This window comes from Nematocida minor (genome assembly GCF_024244105.1).
Source record: "Nematocida minor strain JUm1510 chromosome Unknown 7903, whole genome shotgun sequence".
NCBI lineage: Eukaryota > Fungi > Microsporidia > Nematocida > Nematocida minor.
The window spans coordinates 1-18,997 of record NW_026250372.1 but is presented as its reverse complement, the minus strand read 5'-3'; the positions used below and the strand labels follow the sequence as shown (position 1 = coordinate 18,997).

The window sequence follows — 18,997 nt, the reverse complement described above, 5'->3', positions numbered from 1 at the left end:
TTCGACTATAATGCTAAGCCATCAAAGATTAGCAAAACCCACTATCTTCCAGAGACCAGAACAAGCCACTAGCTATCATTAATCATCTGTTGAGTACAAATTAAATTTAAATAAAGAAAGCCATGGATAGATTACATCATCTATTCTATCTATAAAATAAATTACTACCGCTGCAAATAAAGAATAGATAGGATTTTATTTCTGTGCTGTTTACTATGGGAATATGATCATTCCGTTCGTTATTTTAATCACGTCTTCTTTTTCTAGCTCTTTCAGACCTTCCAGCACTTCTTCTCTTTCTCCTCCCGTCAGCATGAGAACCTTCTCCACCGACACTATCTTATCGTTCGGGTTGTCTTCTCTGTACTTGTACAACACTGCGCACACAGTCTCGCTTGTCTCCTGTTTGCCTACTTTTTTTCTTACACTCTTTCGCCACAGCGTACTTTCCACTATTTCCACCGCCGCTTCTGCATCAGACACTTCTACAACGGAAGAGAGCCTTCCTCTGGCGTGTGCGGTGCTTAGTCTGATAATGCTTTCTAGCACCCTGACAGTTACACCTCGCGAAAGACTCAGCCTGTTCTTTTCTCCTTCTTCTCGCAGCCTTACGTACTCTTTTTCTACGTACTCTGCCACGCCTTCTCCTATCACTGTATTTATCTGTCTGCACTCGTTCACGTATTCTCTTACATCTTCCTGCGATATGTCTGACATTCTGTTTCTGCCCATTCTTCTCTCCAGGACGTGCGTTGCAATTTCAAAATCAAAGTCAATCTTATCTTCCAAAACAAAAATCAGGTCAAATCTTGTCAGCAGAGACTCAGGCAGTTTGATGTTCTCTCGAGGCGAAAGAGTGCTTCTGTACTGCCCTGACACAGGATTGGCTGCAGCCAGGACCGAGCATCGTGCGTTCAGTGTTGCGTATATCCCGGCCTTCGCTATTGTCACAGTTTGCTGTTCCATGGCTTCGTGTATTGCCACTCTTTCGCTTTCGTCCATCTTGTCAAACTCGTCAATGCACACTATGCCCGTATCTGCCATGACCATAGCTCCTGCTTCTATTCTCCTTCCTCCGTCTTCATCTGTTACCACAGCTGCTGTGAGACCAACTCCTGAAGCCCCTCTTCCCGTTGTGCAGATCGCCAGCGGAGAAGCATCCAAAACGTACCTGAGGATCTGACTCTTTGCTACTCCCGGGTCACCAACTAAAAGCACGTTGATGTCTCCTCTGATGTGTCCTCCTGCAGTGGTGGATATAGACTCACCGCCTATCATCATCAGAAGGATGGCTTTTTTAACGGTTGGCAGGCCAAAAATAGAAGGTGCGATGTATTTCACTACTCCATCAAGTCCTTCGTTGTGCAGCACTTCTTTTATCCTGTTCCCTGCGCTCGTGTTTTGCACAGACTCTGTTTCATTTTCGATGTTTTCATTATTTTCACTTTTTGTGTTCATAGTATTTTTTGCATTTTCATTTGTCGATGCGAACTTCTTGCTATTCTTATTAAGCACTCCGAGGTTGTTTGCAATAAGCACTGTCTTCAGTGTGTCCTGCGTTGTTTTCAGCTGGGATGTGCACTTATACGTTCCGTATACGCGCACTCTGTCCCCTGGCTTTACTGCTCCTGCTAGGTCGTCTTCCAGAATAATTCGAATGCCTCTGGGCATTTGTCCTGGAGGGGATAGCTCTGGCATTTCCTGCAGAATGATGCTCTGGTGGGACGTGTACTCGCTGTGCCCGTACTCCATTTCCAGCGGGTTTCCATCTGCGGACATTTTAGGAATTGCAGTTGTGGTGGGAGGCAGAATGGAAAGCGTGTTGTTGTCTCTGTACTCCTTGTACAGGAAAGAAAGTGTATTTTTGATAAAATGTACACTTTTTTTTATTTTAGGGCGTATCTTTGACGTGCTGGTGACGATCCCTTCTATTGCCACAAGGTGCCCAAGGGAGCTGGAGAGAAGGTTTCTTGGCGTTGTTTTCTCTCCTGCAAGCACTCCTGTTATTCCGATGCGCACTGCGCTGTGCGCGTACTCCTGGGCTATTTCTTCAAAGGCAGGAAGCAGCGAGGTTGTGCTGTATTGCAGGGCGTTTGACAGATCTTTGTTGAATCTTCGTATTTCAGCAATGTCCAGGATGATTCTGCCCGGGGGAGGGACCGTGAGGAGAGACACTTTGTATTTCCTTCCGCCCTGGGACCTGTCAAAGAATTCTCTTATTTGTGCTCTGTGGGCTCCAAGCGCGTCCATTAAAAATTTTAAAATGAATATTCTTATAAGCCTGTTCAAGCAAAGAAGCGCGTGGAAACAGAAGAGCACAGAGGAGTACGTGGCTAAATACTTAGAAACAGCTGAAATAGTAGAAAAGACCTTAAAAGAAAGACTGACAGGAGGCCAGAACTGAAGAAAGAGTGGGCAGCAGAAGATAGTAAGCAGCGCCTGTCAAAAGCATACACTTTGTGCACTGGGCACAATAAATAAGCGTATAATAATACTGTCCACACCATATAATACTTATTGTACACAGCGTAGAGAGATTTATCCGTTCTACTACTTATTGTGCATGCAGTGATAAATAGAAATATAGCAGTGCTATTTACTACACCCGACATAATAAATTGTGCTTCTGCCACTACTTACCACACAAAGTGCAACAGTCTCTAGGCAGCTGTTGCTCACTCTGCGCCCTATAATAAATGCTATTTTCTTCTATGCACGCACTTACTCTACACGGCGCAGCAAGCAGTTCATTAAAATATTCATTTTTGCAAATATTTTTTTTTAATAATGTGTATTATCCACCAGAAGAACATCCTGCACCTAAGCCCCGCGGAAGAACGATGCACGGGAACAAGTATCTTCCACATTGCACTGGATAACGATGAAGTGCTGGAGATCCTGCAAACACAGCTTGTTATAATAAAAGTAGAGATAAGCAGTGACCCTATCTCAGAAAACGCAGATGCTTCCACTAGCTACACCACGGGTGCTGTGGCGAACCACCCAAGCACCAGCACCAGCAGCAGCACTGCAGGTTCGCCCCCAGCAGCCACATGGCACCGTATATCTCCAGCGGACAGTAAGATATTTGTGCCCTCTGGAACCACGCGCATAAGAGTCCTTTTCTCCACCGCACAGCACAACCAAAGCATCACGTTCTACAGCCACCCACAGACAGGCCACACAGAGTTCATTGGGCAGCCCATTACTCCCCACTCGCTCTTCCCCTCGGTCCAAATGGTCAGCACAAAAGCCTCCGCAACTCCCTACTATCCGCTGGAAATGATCTATATTGTGCCCAGCGAAAAAGAGTTACAGGTTTATTCCTCGGGAACGCTGTCAGGAACATACGACGGTGGAACCACGAAGACATTCCATTTTAAAGTAGCAGAGGCGCATCCGATTCTTCTGGACAAGATAATATTCACAGGAGGAACCTTCGCACAGGCCAACTCAGGCCGCATTTCCATCGTTCTTCCAGGCTTTTTATCGCAGAAGTATGCAGTGGCGCAGAAAGAGGCACAGGATATTCTCAAAACATCGCTAAACACCGCGCAGTCAATCCTTGAATACAAGCTGCCGTTTAGCCGAATATACGTTATATTCACCATTTCTGTGGTGTCGGACAGGCCAGGCATCAACTGCTCCATACTGAATATATCGCAGATACCTTTTCCTGAAGCAATTGACCAAATTTTCCAAAGCGTACACATTCTAACGCGTACACTTTCTGCCCAATATTTCACAATACTTTCGCACCACACAGTCTCGCTCGATGCCTGGATACACGTGGGCATGCAGGAGTACACAGCGTCAATACTCTCTGAAGCAATTCTGGGAAGCAACGAGTCAAAGTACGAGCTGAACAGAGACATAGAGTACATCCACAGACACGACACAGACGAGCCGCCTTTATCCTCAACAGCCCGAGATAACAGCACGTTCAACAGCGTATTCTTCCGAAAAAAAGCAGGGGCATTCATGAAAGTGCTGGAGAACAACCTCACTCCCGCTTTTATGCACAAAATCATGAAAGAGCTGCTGGAGAGAAAGTCTCCAAGCACGAACGATTTTATGCGAATCATAAAAGAGACCACAGGAAAAGATGTGAGATCTTTGTTCGATGCGTACATCCTTAGATCAGGAATACCCACAATAACTGCGCACGTAGAACACTCTCGGACAGGCGGGGTGTCTGTTATTCTCAGACAAAAAATTAACTCAGTCCATCCAGATGCGAATGTTACCATTTCAGGAAACATCTCCATTCGGATATACGAAACTGATTCTGTGCTAGACCACGTTCTGTTTCTGGGTGCTACTCCGATATCTCACGAACTCTCATCAGGCATCACGAGAACAACCAGAAAAAGACACAGCCAATCGACAAACGACACGTCTTCTCTTCTGTGGGTGCGCATTGACCCGGGCATTGAGTGGATGAAGGTCGCATCGGTGGAGCAGGCAGATTACATGTTCGCAGAACAGCTGGTGAGCGAGAAAGACGTGTACGGACAGATGGAGGCGCTTTCAGGAGTTATGAAGAATCCGAGTGAGACAATTTGCGGAGTGCTGGAGAGAGTGATGGGCGACCCCACTGTGTTCTACAAAGTGTCGATCTCTGCGGGCGTGCTCCTTGCAAAAAGCGTGAACGAAGAGTCTGGATATTTCGGATTCCAAAGGGTTGTGCAGTATTTCATCAACAACTACTGCATACAGAATACAACCATCGTTAGATCTAACGACTTTTCTGCGTATAGACTGTACTTTATGCAGAAGAACATAGCATCGTCCATGGCTCTGTGCCAGCTGGACAGCATGAAAAGCGTTGGAGACAGGGTCATCAGAGCAAAGAGCGTAGTTTCTGCTTTTTTGCTGAACCTGATGAGATACAACGACAACACTGGGAACTCTTTTGATGACTCTTTTTATTTGGCTGACATCATAACGGCTTTGGGAATTGCGCTGTGCTCAGACGGGCATGTGGACACAGGGCCTTTTGTCAGCGAGATAGAAAGGCTTAGAAGAAGAGATCTATTGTTCCCCAGCCACCAGAACATTCTCACGTGTGCAGCTATCAAGGCCCTGACAAGGCTTGGCGTGCAGGGATATGTGAGCATTTCGTACAAGAGAATGCTTCTGTACACGAATACCAACAATTTCTACAAAGTTCGAATGGCTGCATACGAGTGCATAATTATTTTGTTCCCTGAAGAGCTGTTGAGCGTGCTGCAGATGGCAGTGGATGAAGATAGAATAGTGCGCATGAAGATACTGCGGGTGATCAGAGACGGAGCAAAGTGTGCTGCACTGCCCATATACGAGAGCATTCAGAAGTACGCGCCAGATATTCTGAAGATGCGAGAGATATTCTCGGGAGATGAAGAGATGGAGGGCGTGCTCAGAGAAATAGAAGGGCTGCTGATGGGGCCCACAGAGATGGCAGCAGAGGTAGAAGAAGAAGCAGTCATGCACGAGATGAGCAGCGAAGAAGAGGGCAAAGTGCCTAGAATAGTTGTGAAGGTCTTTAAGCCCCTGATAATCAAGATAAATCTAAAAGAAATTGACGGGGCAGGCAGTGTCTTTGATAAAAACACTGATAGAATTGCCCAATATGGAAATATTTCCAATAAAAACACAAATAGTGAGATGATCAGCAGCAGTAAGTACATGAGCAGTACGACAGCTGAGAGCGCTGGAAAGCCAAGCAAAAGCGGAAAATCACGAAGTGCCCGCAGAAGGAGCATAGACCTGCGCGGTAGTGACAGAGTAGATAGTAGCTTAGTAAGCAGCAGTGCCTATGAACACAGTGAGAATGCCATAGAGAGCGAAGAAATAAGAGACAGCACAATGGAGAGCATAGACGTTGATCGATTGTACAAGGATGATGGGCAGATGAGGACATATTACCTAGACAAGCCGCAGGAGGTGGGAATGTACCACTTTGTGTGCGCGATAAAAAAGAGCAAAGCAGCGTCGCACATCCTGCAGGCCTCCAAGAAAACTCCAAATCTGCCAGCTGATGAAAGTATGCAGTACAAACTGTCAACATTTGATGAAATGCGAGTGTATTCCAATGAGAAGGAAAGTGGAGAAAAAAAAACAGAAGAAAAAAAGGGCGAATTGCTTAAAAATAGCACGAAAGAGGCAGATGTTGCAGGAGTGCGCGTAGAAATAGACAGTGAAAACACAAATGATCCGAAGAATGAGATAGAGTGCCTGTTCAACATCAGCAGCAGTCCTATGCCTGCCATCTACGACAAAGCAATCTCTATATTTAGAGACTATTTCAAGTCTGCACAGTACGACACCTCGTCATATAGCACAATAAAATACTTCCAGGCGCACTTTGAAAGAGAGTATGCAGCATTTTTCCACATAACAGAGAAACCGATGCACAGAATAGACGCAGCAACAAGAAAAGATGGAACAGACGGAAGAGCGCTTCTCATCTCAGCAATTGACAGGATAATATCAGAAGACAGACACAAAATCTTCTCGGTCCCGATTGAAACAGACGTGCTAAAGGAGTACAAGTATTTGGAAATAGTGAAAAGACCGCTAGACTTGGAAAGTATAAAAAAAGACCTGGAGAGTGGAGCGTATTTCACAATGGAGTGCGCGGTCTATGACATCGCACAGATATTCATCAACTGCATGATCTACAACCTGCCAGGGTCCGAGATTTACAACGAAGCTATTTTCATCAAGTCCAAAGCAGACGCAATCATAAAGGAAATTGTGCCACTGTTCTCAGAAGAGTGCACACTAAAGGACGGGCTGCAGCTGATTTTCTCAGATGTGCTCAGCGACGAGTTTAAAGTATTCTACGACAAGGTGAACAGCGAAGAGTACCCGCAGTACTACAAGGTGGTAAAGGAGCCCATGTGTCTGTCTCTTGTAAAAGAGAGAGTGGAGAGCGGATACTACAAAAACATTGTGCACTTTGAAAACGAGTTCCACAAAATCAATAGCGCAAGTCTGCTGTACAACGGAAGCGCCTCAGAGATCACAAAGCTGGGAAAAACACTCACACAGAAAGTGCAGATGTCCGTGCAGAAGAGATTCCCGTGGCACAAAAGCATATTCAACAAAAGAACCACGGCCCAGCAGAAGACAAAAGCGCCGGTTGGAGTGAGCAAAAAGATAAAGGCCCAGAAATAGCAGGCTAAATAGATAAAATGTTCTAATGGTTAATTATTATCTCAGAAATTGTTAGAATGGCTAGTTTATAAATGATTGTTTAGTTTAGTTTTCTTCTATTTGTCGAGCAATTTTTATTTTTAGTTTTATTGTCAGCTCTTGGAGGGCGGTCTACTAAGCCCGCGCTACTTTGCTAGTTGTTGCAACAGTCAGTGATGCCTAGTTAATACTCTCTCTTTCTCTAATCAGAATGTTTTCATTAGCTGTATAGAATATGAAAAGATTTCATCAGTTATTTGTGGAAAAAAGAGATATCTGGCAGATGATAGAAAGTCGCATCAAGACCATAAATCATTCACTATAAGTATAATAATAGAAGGAAGATGAATACTTATTCGATCCATTGTTTGCCATCGGGCAGCACGAATGAGTTTTGAAAATCACATGAAAATGAAAGAGAGCTAGAGGAGTTGGCTATTTCATATACAGCCAGCTTCTACCTCTCCCATTCATTTTCCGCTAGTCCTGCTTGTGATAAAGGATCTTTTATTTGCTTGCAGCTGGATTTGTGACACTTGCAAAGTTTTCCTTTGAAATATGAAAGCACGTAACAATTTTTTTAATGGAAAAAAGAAGAGCTGACGTGACTCCTCTGAAGAAACTAACATACGACGCAAAAGAAGAAAGCAATTGGTGGGACGAATCAGACACAGCTTCGCTAGCACAAAAAAAGATAAACTCCATCTTTGCGCAAATGGAAGAGTATAAAAAAACAGCAGAAGAGGCCGAGTGCGAAAAGACGCGAATAGCCAAACTGAAAATAAACGAGCTGCTGGAGCACTCGGAGAGCAGAGAAAAAGCAGAAGAAATAGCAGAGCGGCTGATTCTCCAGTGCCAGCTGCACCACCAGACAATTTCGCAGCTAAGAAAAAGAGCCAATCAGAAAAAAGAAGAAGTGCGGCCGGAAGAGAAAAGCACTCCAACCGTCTCAGCAGAAGAAATAGAGGAATACATCGAGAGAATGGACAAGCTAGAGAGCAGAATACACCTGATGCTCAGCAAGTATCCTCCAAACTACACACAGCTTGTGAAGACATTGGAGCAGGAGAACAAAGAGCTGTTTCTATCAAACAAGTCTCTCATGGAGAAAATAGAAGAGTTTCTGAAGACAGAAAAAGAGCTGCACATGGAAAAACAGAAACTCGCAAACGAAGCAGAGATGAAAAATAAAGAAATGGAAGAGAAACAGGCAGAGAAAGAGCTCGAAATAGAAAAGCTCGTTAAAGAGAAAGAGATACACCACAAAAGAGTAGACGAGCTGTACTTGGCCATTGAAACGTTCAACTCCACAGTGGTAGACAAAACAAGGGAGCTGGAGAACGATGCAAGCAACAAAGCAGAATGCCAGAATAACTGCCACGAAAAAATAAAAGAGCTGGAGAACAAGGAAATAGACAGACTGGAAGAGGTTGCATTCTTGGTGCGCAAGTACATAGACACAGGAAAGAAGAATGACGAGCTGCTTCTGGAGATAGAAGAGATAAAACATACACTGAGATCAATGAAAACAGAAACAGAAAAAACAGACAGTTGCGATCCGCTAAAAAATTTACAGAACAAGAACGAGCAAGATCAGAGCTATCTGGAGATAATAGAGAACCAAAAAATAGAGATAGAAAAGTCCAAGCTAGAATATTTGGAGAGAAAGTCCTCTGCACAGTACCACAAAAGAAAGTCAGTCCAATACGAAGCAGAGCTATCTGCCGCTAAGAAGACAGTGGCTGACTTGGAAGCAGCAAATGCCTCCCTGCAGATCCGCCTGGATGAGATAAAAAAGAACAGAAAATCCAGTAAATCCCAGACGGATGTAGAGCTGTACCAGGGAATGATTCGATGCGGCGTCTGCTGCACAAACATAAAGGATGTTGCTCTGAAGAAGTGCATGCATCTCATGTGCAGATCGTGCATCGATGCGCGGATGGCCAGCAGACAGAAGACGTGTCCCCTGTGCGGAACAATTTTCTCGCCAAATGACATAGCAAATGTCTATTTGTAATCTATATAAATAATAAATAGAAAAGTTTTATGAACGAAGAAGAATTTTTACGACAAGACTTTTCGCTCAATGAGTATTTGGGCAAAATACTGGCAGACTCTTCTGGAGAATGCTCTCGCCTGAAGGATAAACATATCCGCATCCTATCCAAGCACTCAGAGGCGCTGTCAGAGGAAGTGCTCCATAAAAAAGACAAAATAAGGGACGGGCTAGTGACGCTTTCTTTGCTCATCCAGGAGGCCAAGAGAATTTCAAAAGAGCTCCCAGACCTTTTTCTTCCGCTTTCCGAGGGGTCATCTAGGAAGATAGACAACGAAATGCACAAAGAGTTGGAGGATGAAATTGAAAAAATGAACGGAGACCCTTCGTTAGCACGAGGAAGAGTGCTGAAACACAAAGAAATAATCACAATAAAAATTGATGGAGAAGTGCACTCTGGGATACTTTTGATAAGCGAGGACATAATAGTCATTGGCGTAGACGATAAAAGCACAAATGGAAGAGAGTTCTACAATGCCCTGCTGATCAAGGAGGTGTCCTGTGACATTGAAGAAAGCGTGCTGGCTATTTCTCTTCCTCCCGTGAGAGTTGAGATCGTAAAGGCAGAAAGCGCGTTCAAAGATCTGAGGAGCAAAATATTTGGAGGAAGAAGCAGAGATAGGAAAACAGCAAAAACACCAAATAAATTGCCCAATGTAGAAATAACGGATACAGTAGACAATCTGGAGTATAAAAACTATCTTCTGCGGATAGGCAGGCTAGAGAGCATTGAAAATCCCTCCATTCCCGACATTATAGCAGAGATCAGATCCATCTACAGAATGAGCGAGTGGAAGGGCTGCACTTCTCTTCTTAAGCTGCTCAAGAAAATGAGCCCGGTTGAAGCCGTTAAACTGTACTGCGAGATAGAAGGGCACAAAATAACAAAAACCATCACGGGGATAGTCCACACACGAGAGACATGCGATGCAATAATAGAAAAACTGCACGAACTAATGAAAAACTACATCAGAGCAATAGAAAAAGTGTTTCCAGAGAGCGATGCATCCCCCTTCCTGTCTCTTCATTTGGAAAGTATCCATCAAGTGGCAGCTGAAATGGTCTACAAACTGTTCTACCAGTCAGACTCAAAAAAAGATCTGATGGAAGGGCACAATACACTAACAGACAAGCTAAAGAAAGCGTTTGAATACGATGGATACTCGTACGGCTACACAGTAAAGGTAGAAAACGAAATAAAAAAAAGTGTGCTAAAAGAGAGATACATCTTCAATAAACACGTAATGAGCTATGTCTTCAAGAAAGTATAAGAATAAACGCATATGTCAAATAAAAACCTTTATTTATTCTTCGCCTGATCGCCTGAGAAAATAAAAATAAGCGTACCAATTGTTAATTTGGAAGGTTTCTTGTCTGCTCGTAAGTAGAGAAGTGCTCCAATAGGCTTTTGTTCTCGCTAGTTTTTGTTTTTTTTTCTGTTCTATTTATGTTTTCGTCTTTAATTAGTCTTTCTATGTCATCATTGCTCTCTGTCTGCATATTTTTATTATTTTGCTCCAATTTATTATCTTGCTTTTCCATCACTCGTGATGATGGCGATGAAAACAAAATCCACTTTTATTCTGAGTAAACTCAACATGAGTTTATTTAAATTTAAGTACTTACACTTTACATGCCCCCCTGATGGAAGGCTTGTCTCTTACATCACTATGCCCCCCATTGTTTTAGCAGGAGGTTATCATTTCTAGTAATTTTCTTAATTCTTTTAATCCTTTTATTTCCTTGTACGTCTTTTTCTTTAGTTGCCCTTTTGAGTTTTTTACTATGTATGAGTTATTTCCGCATGCTTTCATTATTACGCCATCATCATAAAATCTTACTTTCTGGCTCTTCTGATTCTCTTTTAGATTCTCATGCTTTTCTATCTTTATTTGTTCTCTCTCATAGAATTTTTCTCTTTTCTGGTATTTAAATGTTTTTCCATACTTGCTATCTTTTCTGTTCCTTTCATTGGCTTCTTTTTTTTTCCTATACAATTTAAAGGAACGTAAAAGTCTTTTTTATTTAAGTCTTTCTTCTAGATTTCGCTGGTCTTGTTTCAACTATCTTTTTATTTCCTATTTACCGTTGGTCTTCTGCAATCTTCCTTGCTGTGGCCATATCTTCTGCACGCGGTGCACTGTATTGATTTCCTTTCCATTTGGTACTTTTTCTTGAGCTTTTCTTCTTCATACCATTGCATTATTTCTCTGAACTTTTGTTCATATTTTTCTCCTACTCTTTTTTTTATATACTCAGTTATTGCTTCTTCCTTTATTCTTTGGTATTTCTTTTCTTCATCAGCTTTTTTCTTACGCTCTGATTCTTCGAATTGTTTTATTATACCTTCTTCGATTTGCCTGGCTTCTTCTGCTTTCTGCAGGCTTGTTTGTACTGCTTCTATTACTGTTTCCAGTGGCACCCTTTTCTTTTCTCTTGCTTTCTCTATAAATAAATCCATTATTCCAAGATTTCTCATTATTTCTTCCACTTCTTCCCATTGGTCTTCTAATGTTTGGATGTTTTTACTTGTTTTTGTCCATCTTCTTAGGTAATATTCTAACTCATAGAGTATTTGTTTTGGCGATCTTTCTATGTAGCCCCCAAGTGAACTTGACATGGATTTATTTAAAAATAAAATACTTATACTTTACATTCTGTAAGTCTCTGAAATTGTTTTTTTTATTTTATCATTCCTAGTGCTCCATTCCTTATCTTGCCATCTATTTACTGTTTCTCTTTCCCTCGCTGCTATCTACTGTTTTGACTGTGTTATTATTACATACCTGGAGGACAGCAGCTTGCTTAGAGGATACTTCTTTTCTCTCTCTTTGTTTTCCAAGATCAGAGCTCCCTTGTGCAGATGCTTTACCACTCCCACTTCAAACAGATCTCCTTTCTCTATCCGTACGATGTCTCCTTCTGTGATGACTTGTTTCTTGATCACAACCATTGTTCTTCCATCTGGCAGAATGTGCATGTACTTGTCCGACTTGACTCCGCTGAATATTTTCATCAAATCGCTTTCTGCTTCTTCCTCTGTGCATCCTCTAAACGGCTTTTCTGCTCCTGCCTTTCTTCTGCCTCTTTTTGGATCGTCTTCCTCTTTTGACACTTTCAGAGCTTCCTCGTTCATTGCCATGGCTGTGGCTATTTTTTTGTGTCTTTCCTCCAATCTCTTCTCTTGAAGCTCCATTTTCTTTTTTTGCTTCTCTATTATCTTTTGCAGCCCTGCTGTTATTGAACCCATACCAATAAAAACATTTGAAAATTTATTTTAGCACAAAATAGACACATACGGTAATTGGCCGCAGACAGTGCTCTAGCAGTGATGGAGCAGAGATAAGAACAGCAGAAAAACATCATCTATCACTGGTGCACATCTGAAATAGCGCTGTAAACTGTCGTTATATTCCGAGATCGGAGTTGTTCAAATGCGTATTTGTTATTTTTATCTTTCTAAGGTACTTTTTCTTTCTCTGCAGGGGGAGAGCCTTGCGCATTGGCTTCTCTTGTGTTTTTGTAGATAGCCCTGCGTTGAGAAGCTCTTTTTCGAGCTCTCTTGTCTCCGGAACTGCCACCTCTTCGTACAGTTTCAGTATTTCTGCGTCTACGTTTTTTATTTCGTCAAGAGAGTTGTAGAAGATGGTTGTTGATCCGTCTATGTCTTTCAGCACCACTGCCTGGTTCTTGTCTATTAGGCTGTTTATGAACGGCCTTATGTCGTTGCTTCTATCCAGCAGCTCATCCACCGATATTCCGTGCTCTGAGTTTGTTTTTTTCAGTATTTCCAGTAGCTCACTTTCATTTTCTATTTTGTGCAGCGGAACAAACCTCAGCGTCTTTCCCTCCCACACTATCCTTTGATTTTTTATGAGCAAATCAAGCAGCCCAGCGGTTCTTTCTATGTCGATCCCTGTTTCTCCTTCTATCTCTTTGAAAGTAACCTGCCTGTTGTACTTTTTTATCATGGTGAGAATTGTGTGGATGTAGATGTTGTTGTGGCGCGTGTGTTTGTTGCCTGCGCTAAGTTTGGCATACGTACTTTTCTCCATTCAAATAAAAAATTTATACGAAAATGTTTACACCCAATGAAGAGCACTCGGTAGCCATGCAGGAAGGCGAGAACGAAAAAGAGAAAGATGAAACGGCATCAGAAAAAAAGAAAAGAGACCAAAAAGGCCTGACCTTCAGAATCACCAGGGAAGAGATGGAGAATGTGAAATACTATCTGAATAATAACGGATACTTTCCTCCAGGCACGCTTGCTGCCAGCAGAGCATACATTAAAAATCTTGCAAAGAAGTTCTACGTGGTGGAGGACCTTCTCTTCTACAACAAACCAGAGGGAGACCCGCTGCTTGTTGTTTCCTGCGATGAAGTTGATCGGATTAACGAGATTTTGACGCACTTCCACACAGAAAACCACGTGCCCGCGCAGGTCATGATCCCCCTTGTGCAGCAAGAGTACTATGGAATATCTAGAGAGTACATCAGCGCATGGGTGCAGATGTGTCCTGTGTGCAGAAACATCATATCAGGCAAGTCGTTCGCTAGGAGGTTCAAAGAAGTTGTAAAAGTGGTCAGAGAGCCATGGTTTGCCATCTGTCTGTTTTCGATCGAGTGGCACGAGATAGTGCCGGGGAAAGGAGGCATACTTATTTTTGTGATGGATGTGTACTCGCGGTTCACTTTTTACCTAGACATGCCGTATCTGGAGATGTGCAAAGTGGTTGATTATTTGAAAGAGCTGTTCCTGCAGTACGGAATTCCCGAAGTGGTAAAAATACCAGAAGAAAAAATGGACACGGAAGAAATAAGAGAGCTGTGCGCGGCAGATGACATACAAATAGTAAACATAAAAGAGCATCCGGAGCACTTCGTATCAGAAACATCCAGAAGTGCAGAGATGCAGACAAGATGGCTGCAGATAGAGATGCACAAGATAAAAAGCCAAGCGCACAATGAAGAGCTGAAGGAGATCATCCGCAAACAGAACTTTACAATCACGGACAGGGGAGGATTCATGAAGCTGAGAAGGATTCCCTCGGATGTTTTCTTCAGAAGAGTAGTGCGCTCGTGGAAGACAAAAAGATCAAAACGTTTTTTCAAAAGATACAAAATATTGCGCAACGACCTGCCATCTGCCATCGAGCTGCTTCCAGAAGATCCAATGGCCACTGAAGCTCTGGATGCGAATCCTCCGGTTAAGAAGTGCAGGCTTATGCGGCAGTTTGACATAAAAACAGACAAAGAAATAGAAAGAGAAGTACGGCCATCTAAGGACATAGAGAAAGAGATAACGATGTACAACTCCAGGGACCCTATAAATGCAAACACAGAAGCACCGCTGGAGGAAGACCAGTGCGTGATTAAGAGCTTTAAGTACAAAGGATTGATCGTGCGACTCGTTACAGACTCGTCAATGGGCACATCAGAGATGGGCAAGACGTGTATTGAAAAGGTGGACATTCGAGAACTAGCCAAGCAGAATAACTGGCCAATCGATCCCCCGACAAACAACGAGTTCTGGATACGCAGGATAAACCCAATGAGGGTTGAGTTCGAGCCATACAAGTTCTGGGTCATAAGACAGACAGAAGACGAGAGCGTGTACGAGGTGTATAACATAGACAAGAAAATCATTTCAAAGGTGAGAAAAGAGCGAATATTCAAGGCAAAGAATGAGCTCAACGACAAGAGCAAGAGTCTTATTGCCTTCCTGTTCGACAAGTTCAGCAGAGGAAATGCTGCAAAAAGCGAAGAAAATGAGACACACGACAGAGAGGGAAGTAAATAAAATAGACAGCAGAAAATTTTGTGCTAGAAGAATAAAATGGGAAATAAATGCCACTAGAGAATAGATCCTCTTTTATCTGCTGCTTCTATCTGCGTGAAGCTGGATGATGGCCAGTGAAACACAAATAAAATAGAAGAATGAATAATTGTTGATTAATTTTTCTAAAGATAAACAGATTAACTGCAATTTGCATTTAAATATGCATTGCTTTTTTAACTAGGGCAGAGATGCGTTTTAATGGCTCAGATAGTAAGAAAAAGGGCAATAAACAGATCCGTCTTCTATAAGAATGTGTTGCCAACTAAAATAAAACATAGGATAGAATTTATTAAAATTATTAGCTCTTTTCTGTCTCTTTTATCTCATCAAATGATGCCTTTGTTACGATATTCAGCACAGGCCTGCATATCTCTATTATCTCGTTGTATACCAAGTAATTTACAGTGTGGCTTGTTTTTTGCAGGAGCGAAGATGATGAAATAACGCACTCCACGCCCGTGCTCATTTCTTTGTAAGTCTGGCCTATTCTCATGCATAGATTGTGCCTGTGCGATGTAATAAGCGCTTTGGCCACACTTCTCTGCACGTCTTTGCTTATGCCACTGCTTTCGTTCTTGATGTGCATGATGTTGCACAGCTGGCTTAGTATCTTATCTGCCTTTTGGATGTTTATTTTCATTTTTGACTTCATCTTTGATTTTTCTCTTACATACAGGTGTAATAAAAATAAATGGTCGCTCTCTCTTACTTGTTCTGCCTCTGAGTGGTCTAGCAGCTCGTTGAGTTTTGTGTTCTGTGCGCTAAGCACTTCGATCATGCTCAGAATGACGGATACTTCCCAGGCACAGTTGTTCTTTTTTCCTTCTAGCAAAAAGATTGAGTGCGTGACTGACAGAGGCAGCTGCCTGACTTTCTCTCCCAAAAGCGTAAGTTTAAAATTCTCTACAACTTTGCATTTTTCCATTCTGTTTATTGCTGCCCGCACGTTCTCGTGCGGTGATATTGGCAGCTCCAGCTGTATCGATGTGAATATGAAATACTCCAGGTCTTCCATTTCCAGCTTGCTAACTGATGATTTCTTCAGGGAGTTGAACGCTCTTTCAGTGTACATTCTGCAGCACACGCCTTCCCCTGTTCTTCCCGTTCTTCCTGCTCTCTGCACCGCCTGCACCTTCTGTATCGGTGCTATCTTCATGACTTTCACATTCCGTACGGCATCGTACACCATGTGCTTACACATCCCGCAGTCTATTACATACTTTATGTCTGGGATAGTTATCGATGTTTCTGTGATGTTGGTAGAAAGGATGCACTTTGGCCCTTTTTCTTGTATTACACTCATCTGTTCATTTGTGCTCATTCTTGAGTGCATGATGAGCAGTTTGTACTCTTTTATCCTCTCAGAAAGCAAATTGTAAACTATTTTTATGTCTTCCAGGCCCGTCAGAAACACTAAAATGTTTTCAAAATCAGAGCACACTGAAAGCACTTTCTCAACCACACTCATAATGTAGTCGCATGGAAGCTCGTTAAGATAGCAGATTTCAACGGGGTATTTAGTGCTTTCTATCTCCACCACAGGGTACGGGCCTATTTCCTGCATCGTATCTTCTTCTAAGGTGGCACTCATCAGAACCAGCTTCAAATCTGGTCTTTTTCTGGTAAGCAGCAGCAAGTACTTCAGAAGTATCAGTGACTCGACTGTTTTCTCGTGTATTTCATCAAGTATTATGATGGAGTAGCTATCTAAATTCCTGTCCCGTGCTATTTCTCGTAGAAGTATGCCCTCGGTCATGTACTTTATTTTTTCTCCTTTTTTTGCGCTGAATCTAACAGAGTATCCGATATCTCGACTTGCCAGCTCATTTTTCATCCGTTCTGCAACAGAAATAGCGGCTGCCCTTCTGGGCTGTGTGCACCCAATGATTTTCCCCGCTGGCAATATCTCCAGAAGGATTTTTGGAATTTGTGTTGTTTTTCCTGCTCCTGTGCCTCCTTTTATTATGACTGCGCTGTTTTCCCGTAGAACAGATAGTATTTCATCTTTGTATCTATGCAGTATTTCATCATTCTTTACTTTTTCTGTCTCTGATTCTTTTTCTATTTTTATTTTCTGGTGTCCTTTGGTCTTAGCTGGCTTCAAATACTCGCTATACTTTTTCTGAACACTTAAGGCAGTTCTGCACTGTTCGTCAAGAAGCGTTCCAAAGAGCATGTCATCTATTCTGTTGCTTTTCCTTATCTTTTTACTGCTGTTGCTGCTCATTATAAGAGAGCGCAGAGCATCTTTGTCCATGTTCTAATTATTTTTTATTTTCTTTCCATTACGAAACTATCCATTATTAGCGGGTGCGTATATAACTAATATTCTATACACCAACTATTTAAACTGTCTGTAATCTGCTAATTAAATCGCTTTTATTTATTTTTCATGGATTTGATCATTTTGTGCATTCATCTTCTGGCTGCGGTGCCTGCGGGATGAAAACTTTTGCATTCTTTCGGGTGTACAGGCCCTGGGGCATTGGAAAGCCAGGAGCTGCATCTGTCATTGTGGTGTCAATGCTTGACTGGATCATTGGCTTGCCGTATCTGGCCTCTAAGCTTGTTCCAACTGGCCCAAAGTCAACTTTGCCATCTGCTCCTCTTTTGGGCATTTTCCCTGTAATAACGGGCATGGCAATGGGCTTAGGTGCTGCTGCTCCCAGTATTGGCTCCTTGTCTTCTGGCCTTCTTTGGGTCACTTCCATCTTTATGGGCTTCAGAGTTTTTGAGTCAACTGTTATCCACTTCTTCATTTTTTTGTCAAAAATAAATGTCGTATCCTGAGATAGCTCTACCACGGGAATATCGCTCTTTCTGGCCAGCTTCTTAACCATTCCAGTGAATGCGTTTACTCCAGGAATGTATCCCAGCCACGACCCTCGCTCTGGCTCTGATTCAATCATCTGGTACCGCTCCTTGTCGGAATACAGCTTTTTATAATCTATATTATCATCAGCCGCATCAATAGGCGCAGGCTGAACAGGTGCAGCAGTTGTATTACCTGGTACGGCAGGTATTACTGCACTCTCCAGCTTATTATCCACTGGACTAGATACTTCTGGTTTTACTTTCATGCTTTCAGGTATCACTGGCATGGGAATAGTTGCAGCTGGTTTTGATTTCATACTCTCAGGTATCACTGGCATGGGAATAGTATTTGATGGCTTATTAACTGGTGTTACAGAAGGCATGGGAATATCAGTTGATGATTTCGATTTTATACTTTCTGGAATAGTTGGCATGAAAATAGTTGCAGCTGGTTTTGATTTCATGCTTTCTGGAATAGTTGGCATGGGGATAGCTGATGATGGCTTATTAACCGATGATGATACAGAAGGCATGGGAATAGCTGTTACTTCTGGATGTGCTATTGGCTCTACTTTTGGCTGTATGATATCAGCTGGCATCACTGGTCTGTTCATCATTGGGGTTCTTTTCTTAATGTGCACATTTCTCGTTGGAATGGATGATCCCATGGGTATTACCGGCTGTACGGGCTGTGTCTGCGGTGCTGGCTGGTTTTGCACTGGTGTTTGTTCTGCTATCTGCTGTGATATAACTGCAGCTGGTGCAGGTGTACTCACCATTCGCGTGATTCCTTTGTCCACTGCATTGATTATTCCCTGTATTCCCCATGCACTGCTTTCTATTCCCAGCGCGTCTTCTATCTCTTTTCTGTCTGTTCTGCTGAACATATCCTTGTTCTCTTTGTATATCTCTTTTGCTTTGGCTTTATTCAGAACTTTCATCATTTTAATCAGCTCTTTTGATCTTTTTGCTACTTGTTCCTGCTCCTGCGGGTTTATTTTGTTGTAGATCAAGAGAACGTTTAAGTCGTAGAGTTTTTCTATGTGCTTACCAATGATTCCAGACACAAGTATCGATATAACAGCTTCATCTGTTTTTTTATGGAG

General features: G+C 42.5%; 10 protein-coding genes across 10 annotated transcripts; 4 read left to right on the top strand and 6 right to left on the bottom strand.

Annotated features, from left to right (window-relative positions):
• Window positions 1-213: 213 nt before the first annotated feature.
• On the bottom strand, window positions 214-2,250 carry NEMIN01_1984 (DNA replication licensing factor MCM3; the record flags this gene model as incomplete). Its single annotated transcript, XM_051477926.1, has 1 exon — window positions 214-2,250. One exon carries the CDS (start codon window positions 2,248-2,250, stop codon window positions 214-216), a length of 2,037 nt encoding a protein of 678 aa, XP_051333886.1.
• A 537-nt stretch (window positions 2,251-2,787) lies between these two features.
• NEMIN01_1983 (transcription initiation factor TFIID subunit 2) lies at window positions 2,788-7,164 on the top strand (the record flags this gene model as incomplete). The annotated part of the gene is made up of 1 exon (XM_051477925.1): window positions 2,788-7,164. The coding sequence occupies one exon, from the start codon at window positions 2,788-2,790 to the stop codon at window positions 7,162-7,164; it is 4,377 nt and encodes a 1,458-aa protein (XP_051333885.1).
• Window positions 7,165-7,765: 601 nt separating this feature from the next.
• Window positions 7,766-9,199, top strand: NEMIN01_1982 (uncharacterized protein; the record flags this gene model as incomplete). The annotated part of the gene is made up of 1 exon (XM_051477924.1): window positions 7,766-9,199. One exon carries the CDS (start codon window positions 7,766-7,768, stop codon window positions 9,197-9,199), a length of 1,434 nt encoding a protein of 477 aa, XP_051333884.1.
• A 29-nt stretch (window positions 9,200-9,228) lies between these two features.
• Window positions 9,229-10,509, top strand: NEMIN01_1981 (uncharacterized protein; the record flags this gene model as incomplete). Its single annotated transcript, XM_051477923.1, has 1 exon — window positions 9,229-10,509. One exon carries the CDS (start codon window positions 9,229-9,231, stop codon window positions 10,507-10,509), a length of 1,281 nt encoding a protein of 426 aa, XP_051333883.1.
• An 800-nt stretch (window positions 10,510-11,309) lies between these two features.
• NEMIN01_1980 (uncharacterized protein) lies at window positions 11,310-11,858 on the bottom strand (the record flags this gene model as incomplete). Its single annotated transcript, XM_051477922.1, has 1 exon — window positions 11,310-11,858. One exon carries the CDS (start codon window positions 11,856-11,858, stop codon window positions 11,310-11,312), a length of 549 nt encoding a protein of 182 aa, XP_051333882.1.
• Window positions 11,859-11,993: 135 nt separating this feature from the next.
• NEMIN01_1979 (uncharacterized protein) lies at window positions 11,994-12,488 on the bottom strand (the record flags this gene model as incomplete). The annotated part of the gene is made up of 1 exon (XM_051477921.1): window positions 11,994-12,488. The coding sequence occupies one exon, from the start codon at window positions 12,486-12,488 to the stop codon at window positions 11,994-11,996; it is 495 nt and encodes a 164-aa protein (XP_051333881.1).
• A 157-nt stretch (window positions 12,489-12,645) lies between these two features.
• On the bottom strand, window positions 12,646-13,293 carry NEMIN01_1978 (transcription initiation factor TFIIE subunit beta; the record flags this gene model as incomplete). Its single annotated transcript, XM_051477920.1, has 1 exon — window positions 12,646-13,293. The coding sequence occupies one exon, from the start codon at window positions 13,291-13,293 to the stop codon at window positions 12,646-12,648; it is 648 nt and encodes a 215-aa protein (XP_051333880.1).
• A 23-nt stretch (window positions 13,294-13,316) lies between these two features.
• NEMIN01_1977 (uncharacterized protein) lies at window positions 13,317-15,038 on the top strand (the record flags this gene model as incomplete). The annotated part of the gene is made up of 1 exon (XM_051477919.1): window positions 13,317-15,038. One exon carries the CDS (start codon window positions 13,317-13,319, stop codon window positions 15,036-15,038), a length of 1,722 nt encoding a protein of 573 aa, XP_051333879.1.
• Window positions 15,039-15,375: 337 nt separating this feature from the next.
• Window positions 15,376-17,334, bottom strand: NEMIN01_1976 (pre-mRNA-splicing factor ATP-dependent RNA helicase DHX38/PRP16; the record flags this gene model as incomplete). The annotated part of the gene is made up of 1 exon (XM_051477918.1): window positions 15,376-17,334. The coding sequence occupies one exon, from the start codon at window positions 17,332-17,334 to the stop codon at window positions 15,376-15,378; it is 1,959 nt and encodes a 652-aa protein (XP_051333878.1).
• A 145-nt stretch (window positions 17,335-17,479) lies between these two features.
• NEMIN01_1975 (uncharacterized protein) lies at window positions 17,480-18,997 on the bottom strand (the record flags this gene model as incomplete). Its single annotated transcript, XM_051477917.1, has 1 exon — window positions 17,480-18,997. A coding segment is annotated over one exon (1,518 nt), but the record flags the coding sequence as incomplete, so codon positions are not given.